The sequence below is a fragment of the Xylocopa sonorina genome, chromosome 16, assembly GCF_050948175.1.
Source record: "Xylocopa sonorina isolate GNS202 chromosome 16, iyXylSono1_principal, whole genome shotgun sequence".
Taxonomy (NCBI): domain Eukaryota; kingdom Metazoa; phylum Arthropoda; class Insecta; order Hymenoptera; family Apidae; genus Xylocopa; species Xylocopa sonorina.
In genome coordinates, this window is record NC_135208.1 from 2,192,222 (window position 1) to 2,212,588 (window position 20,367).

Here is a 20,367-nt window from a genome sequence, read left to right on the forward strand (position 1 = left end):
GTTCTCAGAGAACTGTGATTCTGATCTGATGCAGGTACGTGAAAGACCCCAACCAGAAGACCAACATCAAGCCACCGGATCTGTGGATCCACCACGATCAGATGGAGCTGAAAGCTCTTGAGAAGTCATCGATTAATGGCGAGGCGTCCACCAGTGGTGTGACCAGCAACACTCTGCCCAGATCGAACAACCAGGAGTACAGCCAGGAGAACGTTCATGGGAATTCTAGCTCGTTGGACAAACGTACTTACATACCCAGCTACATGGGTAAGCACACGATGGCACCATTTCGCAGAGGTGTACCCTTGTCGAACGCAAGGCGCACAAAATTCTGTTCGGTCAAATTCAAGCTCTGATTGTATATTTCAGTTGTTGTTATTGAGAATGTGAATTAGAGTACTGGTACTTTTACGCTTAGCCAACCAGATGATGGAAAGATATCTTTATTTCGAATTATTATTACTGTACGAGTGTTCGGGGAGATCTTCTCAGTTTTATTTTAGTAATGCTTGGTCTTCGATATGCTTAGTTTCTTTTGTTAACATCAATGATTCTAAAAAGTATTATTAATTAAGAAGAAGAAAATTATTACTGAAATAGTAATACTATAGGGATAGAAAATATTGTTAAAATATTAATGTTTTAGTAATAAAAGTTATGATTAAAATAGCAATATTTTGGCAATAAAAATTATTACTAAAATAGCCATATTTGAGCAATAAAAACTATTACTAAAATAGCAATAATTTAGCAATAAAAACTATTACTAAAATAGCAGTATTTGGGCAATAAAAGCTATTATTAAAATAGATATATTTTAGCAACAGAAACTATTATTAAAATTACAATATTTTATTAATAGACACTATCACTAAAGTAGCAATGTTTTAACAATATTTTAGTAACAGAAACCGTTATTAAAATAGTAATATTTTTGGAACAGAAATTATTACTAAAATAGCAATATTTTAGCAATATTTTAGTAACAAAAACTATTATTAAAATAGCAATATTTTAGCAATATTTTATTAATAGAAACTATTGCAAAAAATAGCGATATTGTAGAAATATAAATTATTGGCAGAATAGAAATATTTTTGTAATAGAAACTGTTATTAAAATAGCAAAATTTTAGTAATACTTTAGCTACAGAAATTATTACTAAAATAGCAATATTATAGAGATAGAAACTATTGCTAAAATAAAAATATTTTACTAGTAGAAAGTATTATTAAAATAGCAATATTTTTGCAATAAAAGCTATTACTAAAATAGTAATATATCAGCAATATTTTAGTACTACAAAGTATTGCTAAAATAGCAATATTTTAATAATGGAAATCATTACTAAAGGAGCAATGTTTTAACAATATTTTAGTAACAGAAACCATTATTAAAATAGTAATATTTTTGGAACAGAAATTATTATTAATATAGCAATATTTTAGAAATATTTTGGCAACAGAAACTATTATTAAAATAGCAATATTTTAGCAATATTTTATTAATAAAAACTATTACAAAAAACAGCAATATTGTAGAATAATAAACTATTGGCAAAATAGAAATATTTTTGTAGTAGAAACTATTATTAAAATAGCAATATTTTAGCAATATTTTTGACAGTAATTACTCTAATAGTTAGAGTAATTTGCTATTAGGATAAATTGCTATTTTAGTAGTACTTTTTATTACTAAAATATAAGTAGTAGTTTCTATTACTGATTTCTATTACTTTCCTTTAATTTCATTACTAATTATTGGAGTAATTATTATATAATAACTACATAACTAAAGAATAACTATATAGAAACTATTATAAAAATATTTAGCAATTTTCTTGACAATAATTATTTTAGAATTTCAAAGATGAAGTTCAACAATATAAAAATCGACATTCCTTTTGCATAAACCTAATACTTTGCCAATAGTTTCTATTCCTATATTATTACTATTTTAGTAACAGTTTCTATTAGTAAAATATTGCTAAAATATTGCTGTTTTAATAATAGTTTCTATTCCTATATTATTATTATTTCACTAATAGTTTCTGTTGCTAAAATATTGCTAAAATATTGCTAAAATATTGCTATTTTAATAATAATTTCTACTACTATTATATTTCTATTTCAATAGTAATTTCTATTCCTGTTATATTGCTATTTTATCAATAATTTCTGTTGCTAAATTTTGCTAAAATATTGCTATTTTAATAGTAGTTTCTATTACTAAAATATTTCTATTTTAATAGTAGTTTCTATTACTAAAATATTTCTATTTTACCAATAGTTTCTATTTCTAAAATATTGCTATTTTTGTAATAGTTTCTATTAGTAAAATATTGCTAAAATATTGCTATTTTAGTAATAATTTCTATCGCTAAAATATTGCCACTTTAGTAATGGTCTTTAATGCTAAAATATTAATATTTTTGTTAACAACTGTTCAGAGAGATCTGCCCACTTTTACTTTAGCAACGCTTGGTCATTGCTATGCTTACTTTCTTTTGTTATCATCAATAATTCATTCTATTTCTACCCAAAACCCTAATCACCTGCTACAATAGTCCATTTAACTAATTTCTAGCTGCTCTTTGCCCTTCAACTAGTACAAAATAATAGTCTACGTTAATTAAGAACTTTATACGGCTGTTTAAAGAATTTTATATGACAGTTTAAGGTGATCTCCCCAGATTTACATGATCATTGCTATGCTTACTTTCATCTGTTATCATCAATAATTCATTCTTTTACTACCTAAAACCCCAATCACCCAATACAATAATCTATTTAACTAATTTCTATCTGCTCTTTGTCTTTCAACCAGTACAGCGCACAATTTGGTTGCTAAAATATTGCTAAAACATTGTTATTTTGGGCTATCAACTGTTCAGAGCGATCCGTCCGCTTTTACTTTAGCAACGCTTGGTCATTGCTATGCTTTCTTTCATTTGTCATCATCAATAATTCATTCTGTTACTACCCAAAACCCTAATCACCTATTACAGTAGTCCATTCACCTAATTTCTAGCTGCTCTTTGCCTTTCAACCGCTACAACATAACAAAATCTACGCTAATTGAGAAAAATGCATGATGCGCAGCGTACTATTTGGTCATAATGGTTGGCTATGGTGTTAAACGTACAGTTCCAACATTTTCTCAGCCTTCGTTAAGCCCTTGGTTTGCTATCGTACGAACAGTAGACAATTCAGTTCCCTTTAACTTTTCATTTCCCTGGTTTTCCGTATTCGGTTTACGTTCTATCGCTCAACGTTAGGTAACACTGACGAGAAGTGCTCGACCCTGAGCAGACAGCACAGTCGAGGAGGTCACAAACCTAAACTCATTACACTCCCTGTTGACAGTGCATCTTTACATCAACGTAAGTAAATAGTGGACTTAAGCGAGCAGTTTTACACATTTATTAGGGTGTCGCATAAGTTTCTGACACTCTACGAATGACTCATGGATGCTTAAAGAATGTCTAGAAAAAGGAGAAGAAACTTACGGTACACCCTAATACTTAATTTTAGCTGGGTAAGAATAGTATTTGTGTAAAAGGAGTATCGATTTTCATATTGTTGAACTTTATCTTTGTGATTTTAAAATAATTATTACCAAAAATATTGCTAAATACTTAATAGCAATATTTAAATATTAAAATAGCAATATTCTATTAATAGGAACTGTTACTAAAATAGCAATATTATAGAAATAGAAATTACTGCTAAAATAGAAATATCATAGTAATAGGAGCTATTATTAAAAAAGCAATATTTTGGAAATAGTTCAGCAATATTTTAACAACAGAAACTATTATTAAAAAAGCAATATTTTGGAAATAGTTTAGTAATATTTTAACAACAGAGACTATAATTAAAATAATAATACTATGGGAATAGAAACAATGATTAAAATATCAATATTTTAATTTCCTTTTTATTATATAAATCAATAGTTTTATTACTATTACTAAAATAGCAATATTTTAGTCATATTTTAGCAATAGAAATATTTTAATTATATTTTAGTAATAGAAACTATTATTAAAAAAGAAATATTTTACTAATATTTTAGCATCAGAAAATAGTACTATTATAGAAGTAGAAACTATCATTAAAATATTAATGTTTTAGCAATATTTTAATAATATTTTAGTAGTAGAAACTGTTATTAAAAAGGCAATATTTTAATAATATTTTAGCAATATTTTAGCAACAGAAAATAGTACTGTTATAGAAATAGAAACTATTATTAAAATATTAATGTTTTAGCAATAAAAGCTGTTACAAAAATGGCAATATTTTAGTAATACTTGTCAGTAGAAACTATTACTAAAACAGGAACATTTTAATAATATTATAGTAAAAAAAACTATTATTAAAAAAGCAATATTTTTATAAGAGAAACTAAATTTATAAACTTATTAAAATATTAATGTTTTAGCTGTAAAAACTATCACTAAAATAGCAATATTTATGTAATATTTTAGTAATAGAAACTATTACTAAAGCAACTATATTTTAGCAAGAGTAACTTTTACTAAAATAGTAATACTATAGGAATAGAAACCATTATTAAAATATTAATATTTTAGCAATAAGAACTATTACTAAAATAGCAATATTTTAGCAGTATTTTAGTAATAGAAACTATAACTGAAATAGCAATGTTTTAGTAGTAGAAACTATAATTTAAATAGCAATACTTTAGCAACAGAAACTATTACTAAAATGACATCATTTTAGCAATAAAGGCTACAAATAAAATAGCAATATTTTAATAATATTTCAGCAGTAGAAACTATTACTAGAACAGGAACATTTCAATAATATTTTAATAAAAGAAACTATTGTTAAAAAAACACTATTTTAATAATATTTAAGAAATATTTTAGCAACAGAAAATAGTACTGTTATAGAAATAGAAACTATTATTATAATATTAATGTTTTAGCAGTAAAAGCTATTACTAAAACAGCAATATTTTAGCAATATTTTAGTAGTAGAAACTGTTATTAAAATAGTGATATAATTAGAACAGAAACTATTCCCAAATTATTAGGTTTATGCAAAAGGAATGTCGATTTTTATATTGTTGAACTTTTCGCCTTTGAAATTTTAAAATAATTATTGTCAAAAGTATTGGTAAATATTTTTGTAATAGTTTGTATATAGTTATTCCTTAGTTATGCAGTTATTATATAATAATTACTCTAATAGTTAGTAATAGAATTAAAGATTAAGAATGAAAACCACTAATAGAAACTATTACTAAAATACTCTAATAGTAAATTAAATAATTACTTTAATTATTAGAGTAGTTATTGTCAAAAATATTGCTAAATATTGCTATTTTAATAATAGTTTCTACTGGTAAAGTATTCATATTTTGGGGATGGAACTTGTTAACGAATAGAAACTATTACTAAAATAGCAATTTACTTTAATACCATTACTAATAGCAAATTACTCTAAGTGTTAGAGTAAGTATTGTCAAAAATATTGCTAAATATTGCAATTTTAATACTAATTTCCATTGCTATAATATTAATATTTTAGAGATGGATCTTGTTAACTAATAGAAACTATTACTAAAATAGCAATTTATTCTAATAGCAAACTTCTTTAACTATTAGAGTAATTACTATCAAAAATATTGCTAAATATTGCAATTTTAATACTAATTTCTATTGCTATAATATTAATATTTTAGAAATGGATTTTATTAACTAATAGAAACTATTACTAAAATAGCAATTTATTCTAATAGCAAACTTCTTTAACTATTAGAGTAATTACTATCAAAAATATTGCTAAATATTGCAATTTTAATACTAATTTCTATTGCTATAATATTAATATTTTAAAGATGGATCTTGTTAACTAATAGAAACTATTACTAAAATAGCAATTTATTCTAATAGCAAACTTCTTTAACTATTAGAGTAATTACTATCAAAAATATTGCTAAATATTGCAATTTTAATACTAATTTCTATTGCTATAATATTAATATTTTAGAAATGGATTTTATTAACTAATAGAAACTATTACTAAAATAGCAATTTATTCTAATAGCAAACTTCTTTAACTATTAGAGTAATTACTATCAAAAATATTGCTAAATATTGCAATTTTAATACTAATTTCTATTGCTATAATATTAATATTTTAGAAATGGATTTTATTAACTAATAGAAACTATTACTAAAATAGCAATTTATTCTAATAGCAAACTTCTTTAACTATTAGAGTAATTACTATCAAAAATATTGCTAAATATTGCAATTTTAATACTAATTTCCATTGCTATAATATTAATATTTTAGAGATGGATCTTGTTAACTAATAGAAACTATTACTAAAATAGCAATTTATTCTAATAGCAAACTTCTTTAACTATTAGAGTAATTACTATCAAAAATATTGCTAAATCTTAGTATTTAAATAATAGTTTCTATTGTTAAAATATTCATATTTTGGAGACGGAACTTGTTAACTAATAGAAACTAAAGAACTTAAAATACTAATTTACTCTTAAGAGAGTAATTATTGTTAAAAGTATTGTTAAATATTGCTATTTCAATAATAATTTCTATTGATAAAGTATTCATATTTTAGAGAGATGGAACTTATTAACAAGTAGAAACTAAAAAACTTAAAATAGCAATTTACTCTAATAGCAAACTACTTTAACTATCAGAGTAATTATTACCAAAAATATTGCTAAATCTTGCTGTTTTAATGATAATTTATATTGCTAAAATATCCATATCTTGGCGATGAAACTTGTTAAGCTGTATGAGAAAGTACTGGACTTGTTGCAGCTATAGCGACAGCCACACCAATTGTAAACACGAGTATATCCCAGCCAACGATTCACACCTCGTGCAGCGATACTCCATCAGTGAGACAGAATTATCCTCGCACCGTGGCACAGTATAGCTTAAGTCGAGCTCACATCACTTTGGAACCAACGCCAGAGTCCAGCCCAGAGTCTTGTAACATTTCCACTTCGTACGAGCCAATGCAAAGCCAGGTAAACTTCATACGTACTATGTTACTTAATTTGTTTATAGTAAAATGGACAAATGTAGTTATTTCTTATGTCATTTGAATAGTTGCGTATGTAAACTATTATTAAAATATTAATATTTTAGCAATAAATACTGATATTCTACCAATAACACTAATATATATACGTATTACGTGTTATTTAATTTGTTTATAGTCGAATAGAACAAATGTAGTTATTTCTTATGTTATTTGAATAGTTGTGTATGCAAACTATTATTAAAATATTAATATTTTAGCAATAAATACTATTGTATTATGATTTGCAATCGTAATACAATGTATTATGTAAAATATGTATTTATTTCTTGTGTTGTTTGTATAGTTGCACATCGTGCGCAGCTGTGTGTGGCTCAGACATCCTTCGTTCAAGAGTATTCTTTGTTCGAGAGCTTATTTTATTATTACAGATTTATTATTGGGAAGAACAGAATGGATGGATTAAAATTTTGTTAGAATGAGTGTTCTTGGTTTTCTAATGGTTGTTACTTTTTTATTTCTGTTTTCTAATGTTTGTACGTGTTGTACGAATACTCGAATGGAAGATTTTATAAGTTCTGTAATGGAGAATTCTTATTTCTTGTTAATCGTCAGACGTCTGGTTATTTTGGATGTTCTTTGATATTTTCTTAGCAAATTTGTTGTTATACCATTAGATTAATACAAAATACTCGAACGGAAGGTTTTATAAGTCCTATGATACAGAATTTTTGTTTCTTGGAATTTTCAAAGGTCTGTTTGGAATTTTCTTAGCAACTGAATTCTTGTAATAGTATAATATCATGCTTTGCTCTGTACCATTTTCTAATACCACATTAAATTAAGTGTTTGCACTGGGCTTCTTGCTAGGAGTTAGTAGTAGAAAGTACTATTGAGATATTAATATTTTAGCAACAGAGACTATTATTAAAATAGCAACGCTATAGGAATAAAAATCTATTATTAAAATGGAAATATTTTAGCCCCATATTTTAGTAATAGGAACTATTACAAAAGTAGTAATATTATAGGAATAAAAACTATTATTTAAATATTAATATTTTAGCAATGAAAACTATTACTAAAATAGCAATATTTTAATAATATTTTAGTAATAGAAATGATTACTAAAATAGCAATATTTCAATAATATTTTAGTATTAGAAATGATTACTAAAATAGCAATATTTCAATAATATTTTAGTAATAGAAATTATTATTGAAATAGCAATATTTTAGTATCAGAAACTATTATTAAAATAGCAATATTTTAGCAATATTTTAATAATAGAAACTATTGCTAAGAATAGCATTATTTTAGCAATATTTCAATAATAGAAATGATTACTAAAATAGCAATATTTCAATAATATTTTAGTAATAGAAATTATTATTAAAATAGCAATATTTTAGTATCAGAAACTATTATTAAAATAGCAATATTTTAGCAATATTTTAATAATAGAAACTATTGCTAAGAATAGCATTATTTTAGCAATATTTCAATAATAGAAATGATTACTAAAATAGCAATATTTCAATAATATTTTAGTAATAGAAATTATTATTAAAATAGCAATATTTTAGTATCAGAAACTATTATTAAAATAGCAATATTTTAGCAATATTTTAATAATAGAAACTATTGCTAAGAATAGCATTATTTTAGCAATATTTCAATAATAGAAGCTATTGCCAAAATAGCAATATTTTAACAACAGAAACTCTTATTAAAATATTAATATTCTCGCAATAGAATGGAGAATATTAATGTTTTTTTAATAGTTCCTATTTTTATAGTATTACTATTTTAATAATAGTTTCTGTTGCTAAAATATTGCTGAACTACTGCCAAAATATTGCTATTTTAATAATAGTTTCTACTCCTATAATATTACTATTTTCTGATGCTAAAATATTGTTAAAATATTGCTATTTTACTAATAGTTTCTATTGCTAAAATTTAGCTACTTTAGTAATAATTTTTATTGCTAAAATATTAATATTTCAATAATAGTCACTATTCCTATAATATTACAATTTTAGTAATAGTTTCTTTTACTAAAAATTGCTAAAATATTCCTATTCCAATAATAATTTCTATTACCATTTTAATAACAGCTTTCAGTGCTAAAATATTAAAAATACTTTCTATTCCTACAATATTATTATTTTAGTAATAATTTCTATTACTTAGTAATACTTTCTTTTACTAAAATATTGCTAAAATATTCCTATTCCAATAATAATTTCTATTACCATTTTAGTAACAGCTTTCATTGCTAAAATATTAAAAATACTTTCTATCCTTACAATATTATTATTTTAGTAATAATTTCTATTACTTAGTAATACTTTCTTTTACTAAAATATTGCTAAAATATTCCTATTACCATTTTAATAACAGCTTTCTGTGCTAAAATATTAACAACACTTTCTATTCCTACAATATTATTATTTTAGTAATAGTTTCTATTACTTAGTAATACTTTCTTTTACTAAAATATTGCTAAAATATTCCTATTACCATTTTAATAACAGCTTTCAGTGCTAAAATATTAACAATACTTTCTATTCCTACAATATTATTATTTTAGTAATAGTTTCTATTACTTAGTAATACTTTCTTTTACTAAAAATTGCTAAAATATTCCTATTACAATAATACTTTCTATTACTATTTTAGTAACAGCTTTCAGTGCTAAAATATTAACAATACTTTCTATTCCTACAATATTATTATTTTAATAATAGTTTCTATTGCCAACATTTAGGAAGAGCCCTAATATACAAACAGTTAATTTAATTTTCTATTAGAGAATCGCATCAAGCAAACCATGGTACGATATCTTCACCGCACTCTCCACTGTACGACTACTAACTTATTATCTACAGTTTAATACCTATTATTATCTCTATACACTATTATTTATATTTATAGCAATTATCTACAATTTCTCTTTTATTATCTCTATTCAATATTATTTATATTTATAGCAATTATCTACAATTGCTCTTTTATTATCTCTATACATTATTATTAATATTTAAAGCAATTGCCATATGGTACGAGCGCTGGATCGTATACTGGAAGTACCCAGTACTCGTCGGGCCACTACAGCAACAGCAATCAGCCATCGAGCACTGCCAGTGGGACAGACGCTGGTAGCAGTAGTAAAAGAATGCAAGGGCATCCCTTGAAAAGCTTCAGCGTGCCAGCACCTCCTCCACAATCTGCGCCATCCACACCAGCTCAACAAAAACACGGTGGTGAGAGGACACCCTTTTCTCTTTTATCTATTAACTGTTCTCATCTTTTATTTAGTAACAATCTTTCTCTTTTCTCTATTAACTGTTCTCGTCTTTTATTTGTTAAGAGTTTTTCTCTTTTATCCTGTATTAACAAAAGCGTTATGGTACCTTGTTTCTGTTTTACAGTCTCACAGGTAACAGTGAGGCCAACGATATCCGGGAGTCCATACAAGAAGCCACAAAGTACCACTCAGTTGGCCAAGAACCGATTAGCTTCAGTCTCGAATCCTGTGCACACTTCTGAAGAAGTTGAACGATTGAAGGTAACGCTAGGATACTACGATGCTAACATATATGCCACTGCCTCCACCCTAGATTCCATGTATTATATTAAATTGCAATTATTATATAAATTTTCTTACATCATAACTTTCTGTTACTCGTTTGTAGCCTTCTTACGGTACCCTTAGTTTTGCACAATTTTCTATCAGCAAATATTTCTAAGAGACTTATACTTTCGCTAGCAGTTACTGCCTCCATCCTGTACGTAAAATTGAATTTCATGTATTATATTAAATTACAATTACTATAATAATTTTTATTACTTATATTATAACTTTCTCTGTTGCTTGTAGCCTTCTAACAGTACTCTTAGTACTTAGTACTGCACAATTTTCTATCAGCGAATATTCTTATGAAACTTAATGGTTTCCAAAGTATCTGGGATGAGAGCAGTCACTGTCTCCACCCTGTACATAAAATTAAATTCCCTGTATTACACTAAATTACAATTATCATAATAATTTTCTTATAGTTTTGCTAGCAGTCACTGCCTCTATGCTGTACATTAAATTAAATTCCATATATTATATCACATAATAATTATTATACAAATTTTGTTATATTATTATTTTGTCTGTTGCTCGTTTGTAGCCTTCTTACAGTACTCTTAGTACTGCACAATTTTCTATCAGCGAACATTTCTCAGAAGCTTATAGTTTCGAAGATATCTGAGATGCTAGCAGTCACTGCCTCCATCCTAAATTTCATGTATTATATTAAAATACAATTATGATAATTTTCTTATAGTTTCGCTAGCAGTCATTGCCTCCACGCTGCACATTAAATTAAATTCCATATATTATACTAAATTATAATTATTATATAAATTTTCTTACATTATTGTTTTGTCCGTTGCTTGTTTGTAGCCTTCTTACAGTATTCTTAGTACTGCACAATTTTCTATCAGCGAACTTTAATATTCTTGTGAAACTTATGCTTTCGATGATATCTGAGGTGCTTGCAGTCACTGCTTCCACTTTGTACATTAAATTAAGTTCTCTACGCATTTTACTAAATTATAATTATTATAATATTTCTCTTATATTATAACTTTCTCTGTTGCTTGTTTGTAGCCTTCTTACAATACCCTTAGTACTGCACAATTTTCTATCAGCGAACATTTCTTTATAAGTTTCTGATATTTGAGATGATAGCAGTCACTGCTTCCACCTTGTAAATTAAATTAAATTTCATGTATTATATCAAATTATAATTATTATATAAGTTTTCTTACATTATTATTTTGTCCGTTGCTCGTTTGTAGCCTTCTTACAGTACCCTTAGTATTGCACAATTTTCTATGAGTGAATATTCCTGCAAAACTCACACTTTCGCTAGTAGTCACTGCCTTCACCCTGTACATTAAATTAAATTGTCTGTATTATACTGAATTACAATTATTATAATAATTTTCTTATATTTTCGCTAGCAGTCACTGCCTCCACGCTGTACATAAAATTAAATTCCATTTATTATATCAAATTACAATAATTTTCTTATATCATAACATTCTCTGTTGCTTATTTGCAACCTTCTTATAGTACCCTTACTACTGCACAATTTTCTATCAGCAAATATTTCTGTGATACTTAGTTTCCAAGATATTTGAGATGCTAACAGTCACTGCCTCCACTCTGTTACCCTTCGTAGTGCACAATTTTCTATCAGCGAATATTCCTGTGAAACTTAATAGTTTCCAAAATATCTAAGATGCTGACAGTCACTGCTTCCGCCCTGTACATTAAATTAAACTCTATGCGTTACATTAAATTACAATTACTATAATAATTTGCTTACATTACAACTTTCTCTGTTGCAGTACCTTTTGTACTGCACAATTTTCTATCTGCGAATATTCCTGTGAAACTTATGCTTTCGAAGATACCTGAGGTGCTAGCAGTCATGGCCTCCGCCCTGTACATTAAATTAAACTCTATGCGTTACATTAAATTACAATTATTATAATAATTTTCTTATACTACAACTTTCTCTATTGCAGTACCTTTTGTACTGCACAATTTTCTATCTGCGAATATTCCTGTGAAACTTATGCCTTCGAAGATACCTGAGGTGCTAGCAGTCGTAGCCTCCGCCCTGTACATTAAATTAAATTCTCTATGTATTTTACTAAATTATAATTATTATAATAATTTTCTTATAGTTTCGCTAGCAGTCACTGCCTTCACGCTGCGCATTAAATTAAACTCCATGTATTATATCAAATTACAATTATTATAATAATTTTCTTACATTATTATTTTGTCCGTTGCTCGCAGCCTTCTTACAGTATCCTTAGTACTGCACAATTTTCTATCAGCAAACATTTTCCTATAAGTTTCTGATATCTGAGATGCTAGCAGTCACTGCTTCCACCTTGTAAATTAAATTAAATTTCATTTATTATATCAAATTATAATTATTATATAAATTTTCTTGCATAACAGTCTCTGTTGCTTGTAGCCTTCTTACAGTACCCTTAGTACTGCACAATTTTCCATCAGTGAATATTCCTGTGAAACTTATAGTTTCAAAGATATCTGAGGTGCTAGCAATCACTGCCTCCGCCCTGTACGTTAAATTGAATTCTCTATATTATATCAAATAATAATTACTATTATAATTTTCTTACATTATTATTTTGTCTGTTGCTCGCAGCCTTATTACAGTACCCTTAGTACTGCACAATTCTCTATCAGCAAACATTTCTCAGAAACTTATAGTCGCGAAGATATCTGAGGTGCTAGCAGTCACTGCCTCTACCCTAAATTCCATATATTATATTAAATTACAATTATTATATAAATTTTTTCATATTATAACTTTCTCTGTTACTTGTAACAGTTACTTGTAACATTCTTACAGTACAAAAAGTGCTACACAATTTTCTATCAGCGAACTTTAATATTCCTGTGAAGCTTAATAGTTTTGAGGATATTTAAATTATAATTATTATAATCAGTTTCTTACATCATAACTTTCTCTGTTGCTTGTAGCTTTCTTATAGTACCTTTCATACTGCAAAATTTTCTATCGGTGAACATTTCTGTGAAACTTTATAGTTTCTAAGATATCTGAAGTGCTAGCAGTCATTGCCTTCATCCTGTACATAAAATTAAATTCTCTGTATTATATCAAATTACAATTATCATAATAATTTTCTTATAGTGCAAGCAGTCACTGCCTCCACCCTGTATATTAAATTAAATTCCATATATTATACTAAATATATTATACTATAAGTATTATAATAATTTTCCATATATTATACTATAATTATTATAATAATTTTCTTACATTATTATTTTGTCTGTTGCTTGCAGCCTTCTTACAGTATCCTTGGTACTGCACAATTTTCTATCAGCAAACTTTAATATTCCTGTGAAACTTATGCTTTCGATGATATCTGAGATGCTAGCAGTCATTGCCTCCACGTTGCACATTAAATTAAATGATACTAAATTAATATTAAATAATAATTATTATATAAATTTTCTTATGGTAATAGCAGTCATGGCCTCCGCCCTGTACATTAAATTAAACTCCATGCGTTACATTAAATTACAATTACTATAATAATTTTCTTACATTACAACTTTCTCTGTTGCAGTACCTTTTGTACTGCACAATTTTTTATCTGCGAATAATCCTGTGAAACTTATGCTTTCGAAGATACCTGAGGTGCTAGCAGTCATGGCCTCCGCCCTGTACATTAAATTAAACTCTATGCGTTACATTAAATTACAATTACTATAATAATTTTCTTACATTACAACTTTCTCTATTGCAGTACCTTTTGTACTGCACAATTTTCTATCCGCGAATATTCCTGTGAAACTTATGCTTTCGAAGATACCTGAGGTGCTAGCAGTCATGGCCTCCGCCCTGTACATTAAATTAAACTCTATGCGTTACATTAAATTAAACTCTATGCGTTACATTAAATTAGAATTACTATAATAATTTTCTTACATTACAACTTTCTCTGTTGCAGTACCTTTTGTACTGCACAATTTTCTATCCGCGAATATTCCTGTGAAACTTATGCCTTCGAAGATACCTGAGGTGCTAGCAGTCATGGCCTCCGCCCTGTACATTAAATTAAATTCTCTATGTATTTTACTAAATTATAATTATTATAATAATTTTCTTATAGTTTCGCTAGCAGTCACTGCCTTCACGCTGCGCATTAAATTAAACTCCATGTATTATATCAAATTACAATTATTATAATAATTTTCTTACATTATTATTTTGTCCGTTGCTCGCAGCCTTCTTACAGTATCCTTAGTACTGCACAATTTTCTATCAGCAAACATTTTCCTATAAGTTTCTGATATCTGAGATGCTAGCAGTCACTGCTTCCACCTTGTAAATTAAATTAAATTTCATTTATTATATCAAATTATAATTATTATATAAATTTTCTTGCATAACAGTCTCTGTTGCTTGTAGCCTTCTTACAGTACCCTTAGTACTGCACAATTTTCCATCAGTGAATATTCCTGTGAAACTTATAGTTTCAAAGATATCTGAGGTGCTAGCAATCACTGCCTCCGCCCTGTACGTTAAATTGAATTCTCTATATTATATCAAATAATAATTACTATTATAATTTTCTTACATTATTATTTTGTCTGCTGCTCGCAGCCTTATTACAGTACCCTTAGTACTGCACAATTTTCTATCAGCAAACATTTCTCAGAAACTTATAGTCGCGAAGATATCTGAGACGCTAGCAGTCACTGCCTCTACCCTAAATTCCATATATTATATTAAATTACTATTATTATATAAATTTTTTCATATTATAACTTTCTCTGTTACTTGTAACAGTTACTTGTAACATTCTTACAGTACAAAAAGTGCTACACAATTTTCTATCAGCGAACTTTAATATTCCTGTGAAGCTTAATAGTTTTGAGGATATTTAAATTATAATTATTATAATCAGTTTCTTATATCATAACTTTCTCTGTTGCTTGTAGCTTTCTTATAGTACCTTTCGTACTGCAAAATTTTCTATCGGTGAACATTTCTGTGAAACTTTATAGTTTCTAAGATATCTGAAGTGCTAGCAGTCATTGCCTTCATCCTGTACATAAAATTAAATTCTCTGTATTATATCAAATTACAATTATCATAATAATTTTCTTATAGTGCAAGCAGTCACTGCCTCCACCCTGTATATTAAATTAAATTCCATATATTATACTAAATTATAATTATTATATAAATTTTCATATCGTTTCGCTAGCAGTCACTGCCTCCACACTGTACATAAAATTAAATTCTCTACGTATTTTACTAAATTATAATTATTATAATCATTTTCTTATATCATAACTTTCCCTGTTGCTTGTAGCCTTCTTACAGTACTCTTAGTACTGCACAATTTTCTATCAGCGAACATTTCTGTGAAACTTAATAGTTTCCAAGATATCTGGGTCGCTAACAGTCACTGCCTCCACCCTGTACATTAAATTAAATAATACTAAATTAATATTAAATAATAATTATTACATAAATCTTCTTACATTATTATTTTGTCTGTTGCTCCGCAGCCTTCTTACAGTACCGAAGAATTGAACCAAGAGATGGCGAACTTAGAGGGTCTGATGAAGGACCTGAACGCCATAACAGCGTCCGAGTTCGAGTGCTAGGAAAGGTTCCTGAACCTTGGTGCCATCTCAATTCGATAGACTGCGATGATACATTCTCGATGTTAGTACCTGAGAAACGTGTGCCGCCTGATCGCGTGTTCGCACACACACACAAACGTCGTTTAAAAACAAGAAGAGGAGCAGAAGCAGAAGAAGAACAGAAGAAAAAAAAAAAAACCGTGGAATTGGAAATTGGACGATCGATGGACGATGAACGGCATCGAGCTGTAATCCCAGTGGTATCTGGACTTGGAACAGGGTCCCCTTCGCCCTCCACCTAGTCAATTCGCTTTCTTTCCTCCGGTACTAACGTTGCTTTCTACCACGAGAATTAGAGAGTACGCTTGCCAATGTATTTTCGACACTGCCAATCCATTTCGCGCCCCCCACTGCCAACGTATGGCTGAGTTTATTGAGAGCAGCGGCTCTGGACTGTTCAGGGTCGTCGTAGGAGTTATTGTACGAGCCAACGGTGACGAGAGAAGGAATAAGAGACGATGCTTAGCGACTATCCTTCTGCACGTTGTTGCTCCAACTCGTGGAGAAGGTTTTTTCTATGAACAAGTGCGGTTTTTCTGCGTTGTCCACGTGCTGGGACTCTCGACGTTGGTCTGAGGATCCTTTGCGATGCTCCAACGCGTGGCGTTCCCATATTATCAAGGCTTTTGGGCTCTTGGACGCTGGTCTGAGGATCCTTTTCTGGTGTTCTGAGTCTCGAGATGTTAAGTTTTGGGTATCAGAGTGTCTCGTAAGCTCCTTCCTTCCTTTTTATGCGATATAAGTACAGTATACTTGTTGTTTAAGGTCTCTTCCTTCCTTTTTATGCGAAATGAGTACTCCAAATTTGTTTTTTAAGGCTCCTTCCTTCCTTTTTATGCAAAATGAGTGCATAATATTTGTTTTTTAGGGTTTACATGGACTGTACTGTTCTGTTACCTTGTTCAACCCCTCGAGAAGCATCATTACACCCTCTTTCTAAAATTGTTCAAGCTTATTTGAAGAATATTTGACAGATTTATCGTGCAGAGAATTGTTTAATAAGAGGAACAGGTGGTAATCAGATGGAACAAGGTTTGAGGAGTACAGAAGATGAGGTAGAAGGTCTCAATTAAATTGTGATTAGACTGGTTTCGCAGCAATTGAAGGTCTGCATGCGCACAGTTTTATAAAATGTAGAAAGTCGCGTTTCTGGTGGCGAGAGTCTTTGAAACAAGATCTCTTGGTTGTTCTGTAATTGTGCTCTGTTCTCGAATTTGTCCAAGCGTTGTAACAATTTCAATCCCAACGATGTGAAACTCAGAGGCCACTAGCTTTAACGCCTTTGCTTTCAGATTGAGAAACTTTGTTTTCTTCTAATTAAAGTAGTTACTGTCTTTTTTTGAATGAGAGTAGGACTTGGAGTGCTTCAAGGTGGTAGAAAGAATGTCCCAGCACTCAAATTGGGATGGTTTTTAATAGCAATACGCTTCAAAGAGAGTTAGTTCATTCTTTTCGAGCACGAAGCAAATTAGTCTTCTCTTTTTTCATATTTTTATATGAAATTAGGAATTGTAATGCTTCAAGATGGTAGAAAAGATACTCCACAAGCTGTAACAACTTTGTTTTCAGATTGTGGAGGATTTTGTTTTTAAGTTGAGGCAAAGGTTTCCTTGCGTAACTGTTTATCTCTTTGAGGCAGCGAGTTTTAGGAAATAAAGGAACCATATTGCAGAGAAACTTTATTTTCTTCTAATTTAACGGGTTGCCCTCTTTTTTTTTTTTTATGAAAGTAGGTCTTACAATGCTTTAAAGTAGTAGAAAAATGCTCCACCATTTAAGTTTGGACACTTTTAACACCAAAATCCCTCAAAAAGAGTTAATCCACCCTTTTTCTGTATGAAAGTAGGACTTGTAATGCTTCAAAATGGTAGAAAAATGCTCCAACATTTAATTTTGGATGCTTTTAACACCAATAAGCCTCAAAAAGAGTTAATCCACTCTATTTTTATCTGAAAATAGGACTTGTAATGCTTCAAAATGGTAAAAAAATGCTCCACTATTTAATTTGGAATGGTTTAAACACCAATATACCTCAAAGAGAGTTAATTCACCCTTTTTCTGTATGAAAGTAGGACTTGTAATGCTTCAAAATGGTAGAAAAATGCTCCATCCATTTAATTTGGAATGGTTTTAACACCAATATGCCTCAAAAAGAGTTAATCCACCATTTTTCAAGCTTCAAGGTGGCAAAAAAATCCACCACCATTTAAGTTTGAATGGTTTTTACATCAAAATCCCTCAAAAAGAGTTAATCCACCCTTTTTCTGTATGAAAATAGGACTTGTAGTGCTTCAAAATGGTAGAAAAATGTTCCAACATTTAAGTTTGGATGCTTTTAACACCAATATGCCTCAAAAAGAGTTAATCCACCTTTCTTTTGTATAAAATTAGAACTTGTAATACTTCAAAGTGGTAGAAAAATGCTCCATCATTTAAGTTTAAGTGCTTTTAACACTAAAATCCCTCAAAAAGACTTAAACTACCCTTTTTTTGTATGAAAGTAGGACGTATAATGCTTCAAAGTGGTGGAGCAATGCTCCAACATTTAAGTTTGGATGCTTTTAACACCAATATGCCTCAAAAAGAGTTAATCCACCTTTCTTTTGTATAAAATTAGAACTTGTAATGCTTCAAAGTGGTAAAAAAATGCTCCACCATTTCACTTTGAGTGCTTTTAACACTAAAATCCCTCAAAAAGACTTAATCTACCCTTTTTTTGTATGAAAGTAGGACTTGTAATGCTTCAAAATGGTAAAAAATTTAAGTTTGGACGCTCTTAACACCAATATTCCTCCAACAGACATAATCCACCCTTCTCAAACCTCGAACCAACCATCTTCTCTCTTTTTTAGCCATCCAAATTAAACTCTATAGACTCTATCCTCAACAAAACACAATTTAAAAGACCTTCTCTCTCTCTCCGATGCCATAAACAACCAACAGATGCAAATTTACAAAAACATACCCACCTAGAGCTTACGAGAAGAAGCTTACGAGTCACTCTGATACAAATTAATCTTAAGATCGTCCACGACGAGCTTGCAGAACGAAGAAAGAAGGAAGAAGAACACGATCTTGCCTAGAAGAAGAGGAAAAACGATGAAAGCACAATTCGTACTACATGAAAAAGCTCGCGTGGCCCTCGCCAGGGTTTTCTAATTCACTTTCTGTACCAGTAATATCGACTGCCATATATTACGCTTAAGAAAAGCGGGACCACGCGAGTCTCGAACAATATTTCGCTGTTTTTTGCACATTTGTGAGACGAGAAACGGGAGCAGTTTCTTCTGTTCTCGTTCCTCGTCGCTGTATTCCTTTGCAACCGTTCTCTGATAGGTTTTTTTAAACACGGTACAGTACTTGGCGGACTAGTTTAATTTAGTATTATATCAGTAACGACAACAGAGGATCGCCAGCTGTTGATCCTTTCTGGGTTCGACCCAGGCAGGCTCACAGATTTTCCACGTACGCAGAATCTCACTTTATGTTGGACTCTGTGCGATGGCCTTAAAGGGAGACCGTTCTGGTGTTCAAGCCGCCTTTTACTCAGTGGCTTCGGCAGCTTGCTAAAGAAGAAAATGAAAAAGAAGATGAAAACTCCAGGCGCACTAGGGAAGAGAACTGTTATGTTAGATGCGAGTACTTTTTCAAGCTACGGATGGACTTCTGAGGAGCTTGGAGGACGGCTGATCTTCTTCGGGTTGAATTGGTACCAAATGAAGGCCCCTTTAGTGTCTGAAGTCCTGCGTAACTGTTCGAAACAGAGAATTTTAGGAAATAAAGGCCCCATGTCGCAGAGAAACTTACGTTTCTGGTCTCAGATTGTAGAGGATTGGTTTCTAAGTTCTAGCAGAGGGTTCTTTGGTGTTTGGAGCTCTGCGTAACTCTTCAAAACAGAGAATTATAGAAAACAAAAGATCCATGTCGCAGAGAAACTTACGTTTCTGGTCTCAGATTGTAGAGGATTGGTTTTTAAGTTCAAATGAAGGGCTCTTTGGTGTTTGTGGCCCTGCGTAACT

At 29.5% G+C, this 20,367-nt stretch overlaps 2 protein-coding genes across 2 annotated transcripts in view; one reads left to right on the top strand and one right to left on the bottom strand.

Annotated features, from left to right (window-relative positions):
* The window catches only part of Fra (neogenin protein frazzled), a 37,463-nt gene extending 21,072 nt beyond the window's left edge, over nt 1–16,391 (top strand). Inside the window, exons 21-26 of the mRNA XM_076907432.1 lie at nt 35–267; nt 3,278–3,382; nt 6,830–7,041; nt 10,109–10,325; nt 10,494–10,630; nt 16,211–16,391. Of these exons, the coding sequence (XP_076763547.1) occupies nt 35–267; nt 3,278–3,382; nt 6,830–7,041; nt 10,109–10,325; nt 10,494–10,630; nt 16,211–16,309 (1,003 nt within the window). The 3' untranslated portion in view covers nt 16,310–16,391. The remainder of the gene's footprint in view (nt 1–34; nt 268–3,277; nt 3,383–6,829; nt 7,042–10,108; nt 10,326–10,493; nt 10,631–16,210) is intronic.
* The window catches only part of C1galta (Glycoprotein-N-acetylgalactosamine 3-beta-galactosyltransferase 1), a 326,221-nt gene that overhangs the window by 115,238 nt on the left and 190,616 nt on the right, over nt 1–20,367 (bottom strand). The window lies entirely within an intron of this gene.